General features: G+C 31.8%; 1 protein-coding gene across 1 annotated transcript; it reads left to right on the forward strand.

Annotated features, from left to right (window-relative positions):
- Window positions 1-1,032: 1,032 nt before the first annotated feature.
- On the forward strand, window positions 1,033-13,816 carry LOC132721159 (uncharacterized). The gene is made up of 4 exons (XM_060705412.1): window positions 1,033-1,133; window positions 6,279-6,417; window positions 7,412-7,458; window positions 11,698-13,816. Exons 3-4 carry the CDS (start codon window positions 7,419-7,421, stop codon window positions 12,453-12,455), a joined length of 798 nt encoding a protein of 265 aa, XP_060561395.1. The 5' UTR covers window positions 1,033-1,133; window positions 6,279-6,417; window positions 7,412-7,418; the 3' UTR covers window positions 12,456-13,816.
- The last annotated feature ends 1,440 nt before the right edge of the window (window positions 13,817-15,256 follow it).

Consider the following 15,256-nt stretch of genomic DNA (forward strand, 5'->3'; position numbering starts at 1 on the left):
TTTCCCTCAGTATGTGTATGTAAGTATGTGCATATTTAGAGGCAAAGAGCATTTGAAGAAGAATTTTTAAAATTTATGATTTACAAAAATTAACCAAAACTTGTACATGAATTCTGCTGCTGTTGTACTGACGAAAGCTGAGAGGAGTTTTCCTGTAGAATATAAGCTAAGAGGAAGAGTACTAGGGTTTGTGAGCCCCTAGTACATAGTAGCATCTACAAAGGCAGTGTCTGCTTGGCAACAACGGCCCAACACATTTTATCATTATTGTCTCAGGTTACTGTACAATTAAGTGCTCATTGACTGTTGTACAAAGACATACCTGAGGATTATACAAAGACCTACCCTACATTAGGGTACCATCATAACCTTGACTGAAAACCCAGCCTACCTAATGCCCAGTACTGATGGCATCGTAGGTTTATCATGATTGATGCAAGCAGTTTAGTTTAAGATTCAAAGTTGCTGCCATTGAAATAACATTCAAGCAGACAACTGTATGAATGCAAATTAAACCAGTTCCAGCATGCATACCATAGGATTTTAAATAATTATAAAACTATGTAAAATAATGTTGTTATTTTATGTATTAATAAAAGAATGCAATGTTTGCTTGTTTCAAGTTGGTGTGTGTTTTTTATGGATTCTACTGTTATATACCTGCAGAAAGTTAATCATATTGGTTTTTTACCAGTATTTTGAATCTTCCTACTTCTCAAGTTACAGGCAACTTCCACACATCTATCAGTCAGGGGTTTCTGAGGTGTCTTCCTTCACCACTTAAGCTAGAATGTCATCATAATTATGACCTTTGCAGTGTCAATGTAACATAATACCTAACTAAACTGGAAAGTTGTCATAATAAAATTCACTGTGTCAATGTGTCCAAAAAATGAAAATTAAAAGAAGATATTGCAATAGATCTGAAATAGATTTATGTGCAGCCACTTCTGTAGAAGTTTTTCTGTGTTGTATATGCTGGACAGTGTTAATATTAAGACTAGAGTTACTACCAGTATTTTGATTATTGTCACATCAGGTCTCAATCTTGCTGTGTAATTATATTTTCAGACTGGACTATGTGGAGTTACCAAGTGCTGTACAGAAAGTGGATCAAAAGGACTGTGAAGAAGGTATAATTCTGGTCTTGTTGATTTCTACAATTTCTAAAATTTCTAATCACTTAGTAGGCTGTGGGTTTAAGTCCCGATGCAAGGGTTAATGAATTCTTTCTTGGATTGAAGCTTGCTTATAAAAGTTTAGTGGTACTACTGAGGTGTCAAGTTAGTCAACTTGTGCATGAAATAATACACAAAATTGGCACCAGAGTCAAATTGCTTTCAAAGACTTAGCCATATAAAAGTATGACTATCTAACATTCAATGTTATTTATTCTTCTGATACTGATGGGATCAAATTTTTTTTAGCGATTTAGTATTTTGTATGGTAGAGCAAGTACTACTTTGTTTACATTTTACTACTTTTTAGGACAAATTATTAACATTCAGCGCTACCTTCCTCAAATGATATACATGTAACATGCATTCTCTTTCTTATTAAAGCCAGGGTCCAAGGTTAATTAAACAAATTCTCTAAACTCAAACTTAAATCTCAAGGTGCAGAATGTTCTCTGACCAATGAAAACCCTGAGATTTGAGACAGAACTCAGAAAAAAAGTTTTATAACCTCAAGGCTAGATTTATTCCTTACTGATACATTCAGAGCTTTTTAAGCAATTCAAAATTTTGTCTTTGATTCTCTTACTGAAATACTTACTTTTATATTCATTATATATTGTCATATAATACTGTCATACAGGAGAGAAAGACCTTTATTGCAATGAAGTAAAATGAACATCATAAAAAACCTCTGATCCTTACTATGCTGACAGGTCTTTTAATACTTCTCACATTTTCTGAAGCTTAGAATTCCTTTAGTTGAAATAAAATATACTTACTTCGCTTGACTTGTCAGAACAGTCAGAACATAAGTTATCTGATGAATAAAGGTACATTTCAAAGAAGAAAATGTAAAGCAACTGGCATAACAATAAATAAAAGTGTCAGATTTATTACAGAGAAAATTTATGTGAAATTATACTCTTTACTTGTTATTAAAAACCACTGAATTTCCGATTACAGAGCTTTCAGTCCTCCCTTATTTATGTCTTTATTAGCTAAAAGGCTTTTAAATTGGAGAGGGTCTTTTTCAAATTAAGCAAAGTGTTTTCTTACCTTATATATATCTGATCAAGTTAATATTAACAGTTTGATATTCTCATTATTTTCTAAACGGCCAATCGAATTAAGAGTTTTATTTCAAAGTTTGAAAGTGTTTTTCTTTCCTGATTTATGTCTAATATCATCAGTTTAATATAATTATACACTTTATTTGCTTAATTGAAGAGTTGTATATCAAACAAGATGTTATATCTATATATCTTTATTTATTAATGGTTGAATAAACAGCAAGCTGACAGCTTCAGAAAAGAACATAATTGTCATCTAATTCTTAGTGCAATAACTGGTTAAGTCCTATGAAATTATGAAGGACTTAACCTGTTACTGCACATAAGGTATTAGCACCCTAATGCATTACCTCCGCTTTGAAGAGTATTCAAATAGGCTAGAACTACTGTTAACTACATTGAAAATGAGGGCCATGGGTTCAATCCCCAGAAGGGTCAACTTTTTTTTTCTTTCTTTTTTTCTTTTAACATTATTTATGTATCTCTCATGTCCCATTTGGAAAGAAAAAAGTGTTTAATTTTGATTTTTTTAATTTATATAGGTATTTATTGGCTAAATTATGCTAAATCTAGTAATAAATATGGAACCTGATATTTTCAAAGTGTAATATAATCAAAACTAGACGGTAAAAGTATTTCATATTTTACAAGATCAACCAATATACTTTTTTAAAAATTTAGGGAAACTTTGAAAACAGGCACTCATTTGAGTAAATTTTAAGAATTTTTTAAAATTAGGCTCCCTAAGTAGAAAAATGGTCAGACACGTGGTAAAAATGGGTGGGGTAGGGTAACATTTTTATACAGATTTCATAAATTTTAAGTAGAAACCATAATTTTGCTTATGTGGATTTAGCTGAATGGTACTATTTGTTTCTTACCAAAAATTAATGGGAAAACATTTTTCATGAGAATGTTATTGCAGATTATTTAAAGGTTCCTCATTTCTAAAAAAGGGCCCTCATAACATCCTAGCTTGAGTTCAGAAAAGTGGCCATAACTTGATTTCCGTACGGTAAACTTTGTTTAAATTTTGCATACAGGTGTACTTTAAGGTATACATCTGACCTATGATGTCAATTTTTTAGTTCCTGATAGTGCCCATTAGGGTCCTAATACCTTAAGGTGACGATATGTACCCCGGTAATAAATATCTGATGTAGACTCTCTAACAATATATGTTAGAAAATTGCCTTTGTATAATTGATTTAAACATTTAATTTATAATTTTACATTAAGAAACTGAAATTAACTTAGTCATACTAACTTAAGTCATTTACAATTCAGATGTTTGAGTTTGAATGATATGTTTTAAAAACATGCATATCAAACCTCGGATATTTATTAGTTTGAATGATATTACTCAAAAACATGAATCTTTAACACTTTCCTGCTGGCAGCAACTGATTCTACCCACCTGATCAGTGCACACCATGATAAGCTAGTTGAGTTTTTTTTTCTTTTCTTTTTTGACGAAATGAACTCCATGTGAAACATGTTTTGTCTGTATATTAAAACATTAATATCAATGAATGAATTTGAAACTGTTGTCATGTAGAAAGCTTACATATTAATGTTTTAGAACCTTAGTACTGTTATGGAACTTCTGAAATCTGAAAACTAATGAATGAAGTCTGTTTTCCGATTTTTTCCCTTCTCTTTTCGATGTAAAATATTCTTCTGAATTCTGGAACTTCAAAATTCAGAATACTGGACAATGTTTTTTTTAAAAATTTAGCTTCATATCAAGTTACCAACACAATTTCAAACTGCAACATCTGAAAATTAAAAAGATGTGACAGTTATGTTACTAAAATTGAGAAGGTAATTTTTTTCTCTCTCAAGAATCGGGATATTTTAAAAGCTACCATATTAATGTATTTTGCTCGATGTAAAATGTGCCAAAGATATCTTACCAAGCTGTGTTTATATTCTGTCATCTTATGATTTACCTTTTATCTCATAATTTGCTTGACAATACAGGAATATTATGTTCAAAATAGACATCATGACTTTATTAATATTTTCTGAAGATGTTTGGAAATCAATAACACAATTGGTCGACATGTAAAACTAAGCTCATATTATCTAATAATGGTCTCAATTTATTAATTTGTCTCATTTTAAAGATCATAGCATTCTAACAGATCAATCTGTATATTAATGAACACTGGATGTTACAGGCTTATGAAGTTATTGTATTTCCTTATTACTAAGATAACCCCAGGTTGCTATGTCTCCAAAAAAATTCTCATTAATATTAGAGTCTTATTAATACAGGAGCTTCTTAGAATTGCATTGAATTCTTGTTTTATAGCCATTTTAACGAATTTTGATAATTTAATACGATCATAAATTGAAGAACTGTAATATCTACTAATTGAAAACCCAATCCTCGGAAATGAAAATAAACCTATTAAAGTCTTTGCTGAAATTCTTTTCATTAGGCACATATTGTTTGGTTTATTTCTAATTTGGAAAAGTTCACTTTTCCCCATCTATAATAGATTGGAATGGATCTCAGGTGGCAAATGCAAATTGAAAACAATATCTTTTCATAAGAATTATGATTGTATATTATAAATATAAAGGTGTCCTAATCATAAAGCTTCCAGAAGACCGTGATTGATATGCCTGACAATATCGCAAGCTTTCAAAAGATGATGAATTGAAAAAATGAAAATGGCTTTCTGTCAGATAGGAATATTCAGTATGAATAGAGAATAATGAATGATGCATTGTTGCAAAAACAGTTTGGGTTATGATGAGATACCCATCAAAATTGATCTAGAAAAAAAAGACGGAAAAAGATACCGGCTTTAATGATTATAGTCGTCCCCGAGAGATTTCATCACAATTAAATTGATAACCCTAGTTGTTATTTTTCCATTCTGATATTTCTCTGAAATTTTCCTTTAATTTCAATTAAGCAGTAATAATCGTCTCCAAGCAGCCAGATTTTCACAAGTCTCCCATTAGACTAGGCAGTTTATTGCAGGCTTTATTTCGATTTTAATTTGTATGAAAATTAATATGTAAACTTATATTCTATGGAAAATTTATATATATTGCTTAGCGAATTTAATTGTTAAGGTTTGTAAATTATGATATATATTATAAATTCATCATGTTCCATGTTGAATCAGGAACACTTTGTTGGTAAATTGATTTATGAGAAGAATTTAACGTGGGTCGATCTGGTAAGAGCCAGTTTACATAAATCTTGGAATATTTCAAGATATATACAGGTCTATTTTTGTTTTAAATGACAATATTTTCTATCATAAACAATATCAGCAGGTGCTTTAATATCAATGGCTACATTGTTGATAATATTATAGGCTTTGACAATCTGGGAAATTAACAGAAGTTACCTACCTGCATATTAATTATAGCATGTCCCTATTTGTACCAGTTTTTGCCATCATGAGTGCATGTTCTTGGGGAAACACTGTCCATTTTATAAAAGAAAAATACCCAACTACTATCAATATGAAAAGATGTCATCCGGAACTCGTCAAACATGGGATTAGATGGAAAAAAACTCAAATTTGGTTTATACGGAATTTATTTTAGTTTGAATGTATAGGAAACTATAAGCTTAAAGACATTCCTGGAAGCAACCAGTACTGAGCAGTGAGTGTACAGTTACTTGCTCAAGGAATTTTTGGCTTGCCCTGAAAGGGGTTTGAACCCATGCGGCTAAGCTCAGCCATGCCGCCGCCTTCAAAAACCCACATTTGCCGAGTTTCGTAGTACATGTATCTCAGCTGTGTAATTCACAATGATTTATATGTGAATATAGAGAATAGTCTGGAGATATTGATAAAAATAGGTTGTTTTCTGTTTTATTTTCTCTTTAAAATTTCTTTAATTTCCTCCCTAATAATTATTTATCATCTCTTCATTCATTTTTGCATGGTAAGAAATTCAACTTTGCCCAGGATGAGTTAACTAATCTACTGCTATTGAAATGATTATAGATTTTTATTTAAAGTATATTATACATCATGTTATTGTCATTTTGTAGAGGTGTCAGCCAAGACGGAGACTGGACCTTTCAACAAGGCAGATGAGAGGGACCTTGCTATAGGGTTTGGTGTGGCTACAGTGGCTTTACTTATCCTTATAGTTATTATTGTGATCAATGTGTTCCGACGTGGAAATGGGTAATTTTTATTTTTATCCTATATCCTGTTTAATATTCCTTTTATTTCATCATAGAAACAATAAGGACAAGACTGTGCCACCAGTATAGGGGAAGCGAAAACAATTACCCATATTGCACAGGTTGTCCCACGGCCAGGTTGTCCCACGGCCAGTGTATGGACAAGTGAAAATTTTCCAGAATCTGAATTTACTTTATAAATATCATATAGGCTAGTAAAGATATGCTTCAGATAAAATGAACATAAGTAAGTCAAAATGCCAGCCCAGCAGTGCAGATCTCAGGCAGGCCAGCCTCTATACTGTTAACAATCCCTGAAACTCGCGATGGAACGTTCCAAACTCAAAATAGGATGAGTCCATTCAACAAATTCAGGGTTAATGTAAACATCTGTTCATCACCACAGCTAGGGTAGACTTTCTCTGACATGTTTATATTTACAGAGCATATTATACAGGTAGATAACAATAAAAATCAATATGTTAAACAATAACCAGCACATATGAATTAATATCTGAGAAATATGGAAACACATTAGTGGATGGTTTATACTCTTATTATTGAACAAATATTGCTTAAATTAAAACAGATCATCTTTCTGCTTTATATATGTAATGTTTTGTTACTTTATTATCTTCCTTAGAACCAAATTTCAGTAGTTTGAGACAGAAAGATTATCACAAACATGTGAAAAAAAATTGCCTCAATGAATTTAAAAATCATAACTTTTTATTACTAATATTTTAATGAGGGGTCTCTATGGCTGAGTTAAGTTATGGTCACTGATGAAGGGGGCATCTGAGGTCTTCTGTCACAAGTAAAGCTACTAAAGTCAGCTTATAATCTTCACAGTGTTGGCATGACTTAAAATGTCCAACAAAATAAACTAATATTATAGGAGCATATTTTCAGAAGATTTTTCATATTTATTATGTCTTGTAAATTTTAACAACATCAATATCTAACATTGAATGTTTCTGTTTTATATCATACAGGTGTAGGATGTGTTCATCAAGTCAACCAGGATACACTTTTGCTAATGGTAAGTCAAGTGTGATTGTTTATATAAACATGAAAACATATTCTTCATATTTCATTTTTAGATTGACTTTATAAAAAAAACTATTGGGGCTTTCATGCAAACCTGGTGTCAACATCAGCGTAAAGTTTTTACGTGTCACTTCTTGTACAACATCATATCTTGTATCTAAAATTTCAAAATGAGTACTGACGTGCCCAGTAACGTTGGTCTGCACTTGGTCATCATACAGTTAAGATATTTCATGATACATTTATAGAGATACTATAACTAGCCCGCTTGCTGCATAAAGACTTAGCCTGATTGCAAAGTACAAATTGGCTTGACTCTTAGCAACATATACCTTTTGTTATCATATCTATGATAGCCACTTTAATGCAGCATGCCTCCAGATTCATGCTAATTTTCATGAAAATTTTTGACAATGTATTTAGAAGTAAAATATTGTGAAAAGAACTATTACAAAGAAAGTAATTTTCACAAAGTAAAGGGCACTTACAATGCCAATTGCTAAAGGAGGTCAAAATATGAAAAAATCAGCCCTTACTGCATTATTCACACAGTAGAGATATGGTGATGAATACTGCAAAATTAATCATTAATTATATTTAACATGTAAATTATTACTCGGATCTTTATTCTTTTAAATCTTGGTGGAATCTTAGCACATTCTCTACTAGTTTGATTTTCTTGAAATATTTGGCTCATCTGGAGGCATGCAGCTTTAAGGACTAATAATTTATAATTTTAGACTTCAACATTAATAATACTAGATATTTGTTTTGCTGTAATTTGTTTATTCTGTGAATTGATTTTAATGAAATTATGCAGCTGTAATTGCTTAACGTTTATCTCTTCAAAGTTTTATTACTGTCTGCAAAGGAATCATTATTATGTGTGCATATTTATAAAAGATAGACTGAAAAGGCTTTTTATAGCACAATGCTAAAGTGCAGGTCTTAATTTCTCTACTTCAAAATGCAGATTAGTACTGATATTAATTTTGCTTTTGTATATCAAGACATATTGAATGTTAAATTAAACCTATTCAAACAATATTCCTGTATTGAATGTTGAACAAAAAGTTCTAAAGAAATAATATAAACACTAAACACAAGATATCGTCAGACATGTCCCAAGTACTTTTAAGACAATTCGACATTGTGTTTTGTGAATGTAAATGAAACAGAAAAAAGTCAAGACTGCCAAGAATTTAATTAGTTTTCTTTCCTACACAATTGGTTCTAATTTCAATTAGAGTTAACAGTAGTTACTTATTACCCATGTTAATACACTTAGGTTGACAATAATGTAGGAGTTAAAACATGGATTTAGGCGTAAATCACTTTACTAGAACGTTTCCCCGGTTCTCTCTAGATAATGGGAACAAAGCAGACCTTTCAGGAAACATTTTACTTTATAGAGCACTCACATTAAATCGCCTAGTGGTGATTATCGCAAACTTAAGTAATTATAATTATCTGGGTAAATTGGAAAATATCTAAATTTAGAAGGATGTGAGCTGATTTAGAGTATGGTTTGGAAAGGGTTTTTTTTTTGGTGCACTTTTCTTGGAATCACTTATTATGCCTTTTGTTGTGATCCTGGCTAAAAATTCTTAGGGAGAAGGAATTTTAAAGAGATGGCAATGATTTTAGATCTTCAAGAGTACCAGTTCTTTGATGACAGACTTGTTAATTTTGTATGTTATATAAGAGGTACTTTTTTGTACAAACCATCATAAAATAAAGATAATTTGTTCAAGGTCACAGTGTAGTCACATTTTAAATCATCAGTTACCCCAAACATGGTTGTGTATATCTTCAAGGTCATCTTTCTTCAATAGGGAGTCAGACCAATCTGCATATTGTTGTGTATCAGACTGGTGTTTCTTTTAAGTTTTACCCATGTTGGAAATTTCATCTAGCATGGTTGGGTGGGGGTCTTACCAGATGGGTCACATGCTCCATAATGACATCTTTTCAGGGCATTTTATGAATGAGTTGGGTTTATAGGATGACATCATTTCAGTTTACCATTATGAATGAAATGGTAAATTCATGAACTACTACAAGACAATACTAAAGGAGCCAATATGACATTAATTTCCTTGACAAATTAAATTATTGAGGTAAACCTTGGTAGAAATTGCAAGAAATAATATCGGACATGTGTTTGTGGTCCGGATTGGAATAATGGTCCCACAGGTACCTGCAGATCGGAATACCTGTCCGTGCGGTCCACCCTCCGGTACCTGATGTGGTGTGATGTTCTGATCTGAACGGCAACATATGACAGATATTAATAATACCGCAGTCTGACAAGGCTCTTTACTGTTGGCTGACCTTTTTGAAACTTTCATCTTATTATTTCCAAAATTCAAAGAAATTTATCGAGGGGAAATGTCAAAAAAAAGGAAAACGGACAAGTATATTCAATTAAATTTCTATGTCAGGGACTTATATACTTTTGAAAGGACAGGGACTTATATACATTTAAAAGTACATAGAACTTCCTACACAAAAGCACAGTCATTTATACAAGAAACCCATTTTAAACTGGTAGAATCTACATGGATTTTCACCGACTTTATTAGCAAACTCTTCTATCTGTACTAATACATAAAATTACCATGGGAGACACATCAAACCAGATTAAAGTTCAATGAGAGCAGTACACGCATCAACATTTAATGGAGATATCTCTGCAGTTGGTAATAAAAGCGAAATCAAGTAAATGCATTGAACGAGGAGAAATGTTGACTCACAAAGGATTTAAGACATTGTAGTTACATTATTATGGCATTAGTGCAGAGTATTTTGTAGTGTGTACAATGATTAACATGTACTTGTATTACTCAGTATTGGAATTCATGGGTAGGTCAAAAAGATTAAAATGATTGTCTGCATTGCTCAGGACTTGTTCCATAGTCTGAACTGAAAAGTGAATTTTTTCCATACTTTACCTTGTTAAAATTATGATACAGAGATATACTTCTGATAACATAGGCAAGTATGTCAAAATCTGATTTTGCTGGCCCTGTGGATAATATGGTTTGTCACTTAAGTACATGCAGCAATTAGTTAGCACCTCTTAAATTTTTTATTTTTCTCATTACTGCATAGCCAGCCCGCAGCTCAGTTGGTAAGAGTGCGAGACTTGTAATGTCGACATAATAAAAATAAATGTAGGTTTGATTCCTGGGCTGGCCAACTAAAATTACTAATCAGTCTTTCAGATGAGATGTTTATATAACACTGCACTGCTTGATTTCCATTAAAAGTGTAGGTTATTATCCAAATCCCAGATTTTATGCAAAGTCTAAATCAAACTGACCAAGTTCCTCAAAATAAGAAAGAAATGAAGAAATATAACGCTTCAACACTGGTGACCAAATTCCTGTTTAAGCCATGACCACTGAAATCCTGCTGTAGATCCTTGCATGAAATATCAAGAGAATGACAAAATGTCATCATTACAAAGGTTAATCACAACTTGAACCCTTTATTACCATGCCAAATATCTTAACTGAACCATTATTGATTTTAAGTACGTAATGATTAGTGAACAGTGCAGACCATGATCCGACAGTACACAGATGTGCTGACTGATCTTGGTGAATTTAGGGGTGTAACAATACAGCAAAAACCGTATTGCAATATATTGCCATTTTGCTGAAGCGTATTGCAATATATTGCAATACGTATTGTCGTGTATATGTTTTGATGTAAAGATGGAGTAACATTTATATATTATTATTATATGTATATATTTTTAGTAGAAACTTAATAAAAATGTAAGGAATAAATAGAAAGTAGTGTCACACAATTTGATAAACAAAACTAGTCGCGTGTAACCTTTCACATCTGGGCCGCTTATGTAAATTATGCGGCCGCTTATTGACTTTTAAGTGTACTGGTTGTCGAATACTTTTATCTTACGTTGGCGCCAACAAAATTTGCCAATTAAAGATTTTATGTGAAATTTGTACAAAATTAGAAGGCAATTAATTGAAAATTATGATTTTTATAAAATACCGGTTTTCCAAAAATCGTACCGCGGTTCGAAATTCATTTTTTCATATTGCAATATATCGGTATACCGGTAAACCGTTACACCCTTAGTATTCACTGGTCACATGGGCAGAATAAGTAAAAATGCCACCAGAAGGCAAAAGGTTATGGTAAGAAATCACTTTTGAGTTTCATGCACTGAATGATAGAGTTATTGTTTATATTTCAGCATCGGAAAGAGAACACTTGGATGCCAGTAACACAGCACGCAACGATTATGTGGATGATGAACTCAAACATATAGAACCAATGTACGAAGAGATTCACGATCGTACAAACGCGAAGAAAAATCTTGATTTTAATGAAGATATTCAACCGCCCAGCTATCAAAATTCACACGGAGAAGATTGTAGTGAAATGAATGGTACTAAAACCTTCCCAACAGATGGTGTCCATAGGCGACCAGTCACACCAAGTGCCCCATACGAGGAGGAACTACAAAAAACATCTTGTAAATCTGTGCCAAATGAATACAGCGTGTTCGGAGATAGTGCACAACAATGTCCACAACTAAGATCAGGAAATTGTGATACCATTGAGAAAAACTGTGACAATTCCATCTCAAGTGAACATGCAAATATCGAGGAATTAGATAAAGACATTACAAAAGACGAAGATCTAAAATCAGAGTTAGAGGATAAAAATGAACTTACAAAAGACAACAATGTGTTAAATGACACTGAACTGCCTTCTAACTCAAGTAAAACAATAGATAATTCAATGGCTAATGTAACAGCGGAGTCAGACGATATAGTGTCCAATAAATCTGTACATTCCTATGAAAATCTCAACAAAACTGGAGGATCCTCGGTTGAGGATTATGAACCTCTGACATATGATGATCGTGAGGTGTGTTTTAATACTTCTACTGATGTGTCAGATGATGTTAAAACATCTGTTAAAAGTTTACGCGAGGAAAATGCATGATCACTTAATTGCCAGTCAAACTGGTGTAGCCATGCCATATATATATGTAGTGAATATAGTATTGTAAATACTAAACTTGTTGACAGAGGCAGTGTAAGTGAATTTAGTGTGTGAATATAGTATGAAGACTTCGCAGATAGTGTCAAGGTTGATGGTCGTGGAAGTGTAAGTCCGACAAGGGGACTCAATTGGCCCTGTTTAAAATTTGGATTATTTACAGGTCAATTTACATTGAAAATTGATATACTTTGGACAATTATAGTTCATACAAGAAATATATATGTTATATATAGAGTTACTTTTTGAAAAATAATCAATATTATTTGTTTTTGTTCTTTTTTTTATATTTTTGTTCAAAACTGAAAAACATTTAGTTAGAGAATTTTTATATTTAATTGTTCCTTTCCTTAAAAACTATTGAAGTTGCATATGATTTAATGAAAAGTAAACTAAATATTATAATTCTGTATTAAGATGACAATTTATCTAAAGTGGCTTGATTTTCATAATATCAATCAAATTTATATATAAAAATATATACAGTTTTAGAAACTCAAATTCAAAGTGTGGTGGTGTGGCCGAGTGGTCAACATGTTGAACTAGTAATCTAGGGATTGCTGACCAGATATGGGTTCAAACCAAGTAAGGGGCAAGCCATTGTTTCCTTGAGCAAGAAACTTTACATTCATTGCTTAATACTGGTTGGTTCCAGGAACGGATTCGAGGGGTGTTTTAATAAGCTTAAAACTTCCAGCACAATCTTACTAAAATAAATTTGTATAAAATAAACTAAAGGGTACCCATCACAGCCATGTTTCTCTGATGTATTAGTACTAAAACTGGTTTACTTCTTACTGCCTGAAACATACTTGCTATTAATTCAAATTATGCTCAGAGCTTTCATCTCAAATTATTTATAAAAAAAACCCATAATAGTAACTTTATTCTACTATCTATTTTATAATGCCTTTATATACAGAGCAAAACAATATTGCCTTGTCCAATATTATACCATTTGCTATAAACCATGTATAGGCAGGCCTGTTAAAATATTTAAAGTATTGATCCCATAGTTTCGTGACAATAAAGTTTTATGTTGTATTGGCTATACATAATTCAAATGCATTTGCAAAAAACACACAAAAAGATGATATTGATTAACTGTAACATGAGGCCTTTGTCTGTTTTATCCCACATTATTTCTCTGTTCTGTTAGTCAGTAGGAAATAATAACTTTGAAAAAGGCGCTTTTCTCTATAATACATTGGAATTTCAAATCAAGGCATAGATCTGTATAAAGGGGATTTTATCATTTGTACCTTTAATCTGATGTAATATTGTATGTCCCGACCCCTCCCCAAACTCCCCCCCCCCCCCCAAAAAAAAAACAAAACAAAAAACAACAACAAAAAAGCCCTATTTAATCCCATAATGGGTATCGTACTTCAAGTACTAGAAGTATAATTTCAGTATTTCAAGTTTTTCTTTTTACAGTTTTGTTAAAAATATATATTTTATATTTCTTATTGAAGAGATTTAAGTGCAACTTCCATATTTTTATTCACAATTGAAATACTAATACAACAAATCCAAGATATTTCATTTTAAAGACCTTGGAAAATACTCAGTTTTGTTGTCTCAAAAAATTCAACTGAAAAATGAGGTTCTGTTGTTACTTAATTAGTTTAAGCATACATGTTAAAGATTTTTTGCTTCAAGTCTTGTTTTCTCCAAAATGTTTCAGCCATTGCAGTGTTTATTTATTTATTCATTTTTTAAAATTATTACTTTCTTATTAGATGGGTACAAAAATGCCAAGGACCATGCAACTTTTTTATGAGTCATAAAACACTGTTTATATGTATAAGTTTTTTACTTTTTTCAAAATTTTTATTTCATTTTCATTTTTTTGTTCTTCGGTTTTTGTTGCAGTGAAATAACTCGGAAACTGACAAACTGTACACTTACTGTCTTCTTAGTAGTTTTGTACAACTTACTGAAAACCAAGGGCTATAACTTTTGTTATATATTTTTGTCATGATGCTATAGGTAGGCCACAGGATTTTTTACTTACCGTATTGTTTCCAATTAATGTCCCCTTTCCAATTAGTGCCCTCTACCACATTTTGCAGAAGACATTTTGTTACCTTGTAGGTTGCTCACAGAAACTTTATTCCATAATTAGTGTTCAATTAAAAATAAAAATAAAAAACCCCCAAAAAACAACATTTTATTGAAATTTACAACTGATTAACATATATTTATTTACCATTTTTATCTACTAACATATTTAACAGCATAAATTTATAGCTCTTCAGAACGTCCCATTTTTAAACAAACGTATACCCATGGCATTAATTAGAAACAATATGGCACTTATTTTTGAGCACATGCTGAGGGTGGAAGATGGAAGAGCCTACAGGCTGTTCTTTCATTTGTGTTTTTTTTTCTTCTTAGTCTTCAAAGACACCAAAATGCTCATCCTGTATATATGATGGTAAATTGATTTTTCTTACTGTTAATATTTTCTTCTTTCTGAAAAAGGGTTCTCTCATTATAAACACGGTGGTTCTCAGTGGTTCTCGTTTTACATGTAAATGGTTTTCTCGAGCAGGAGATTGAAGAAATTTTTTTTATATACTTATGATGTCTGTATTTTCTTTTGTGATATCTCTCTTTGATGTATGTCATATATGTGTGATTGTAGTGATTAAATCTTTCTATAAGCTTATTTGGTGGTAAATGTTCATATTGAATGTTGATATTATTGCTTTAATGCTTTATGACCTAAGTGTAATCCG

The sequence above is a fragment of the Ruditapes philippinarum genome, unplaced genomic scaffold, assembly GCF_026571515.1.
Source record: "Ruditapes philippinarum isolate M1 unplaced genomic scaffold, ASM2657151v2 ctg1174_1_1_1_1, whole genome shotgun sequence".
In the NCBI taxonomy this organism is placed as follows: Eukaryota; Metazoa; Mollusca; class Bivalvia; order Venerida; family Veneridae; genus Ruditapes; species Ruditapes philippinarum.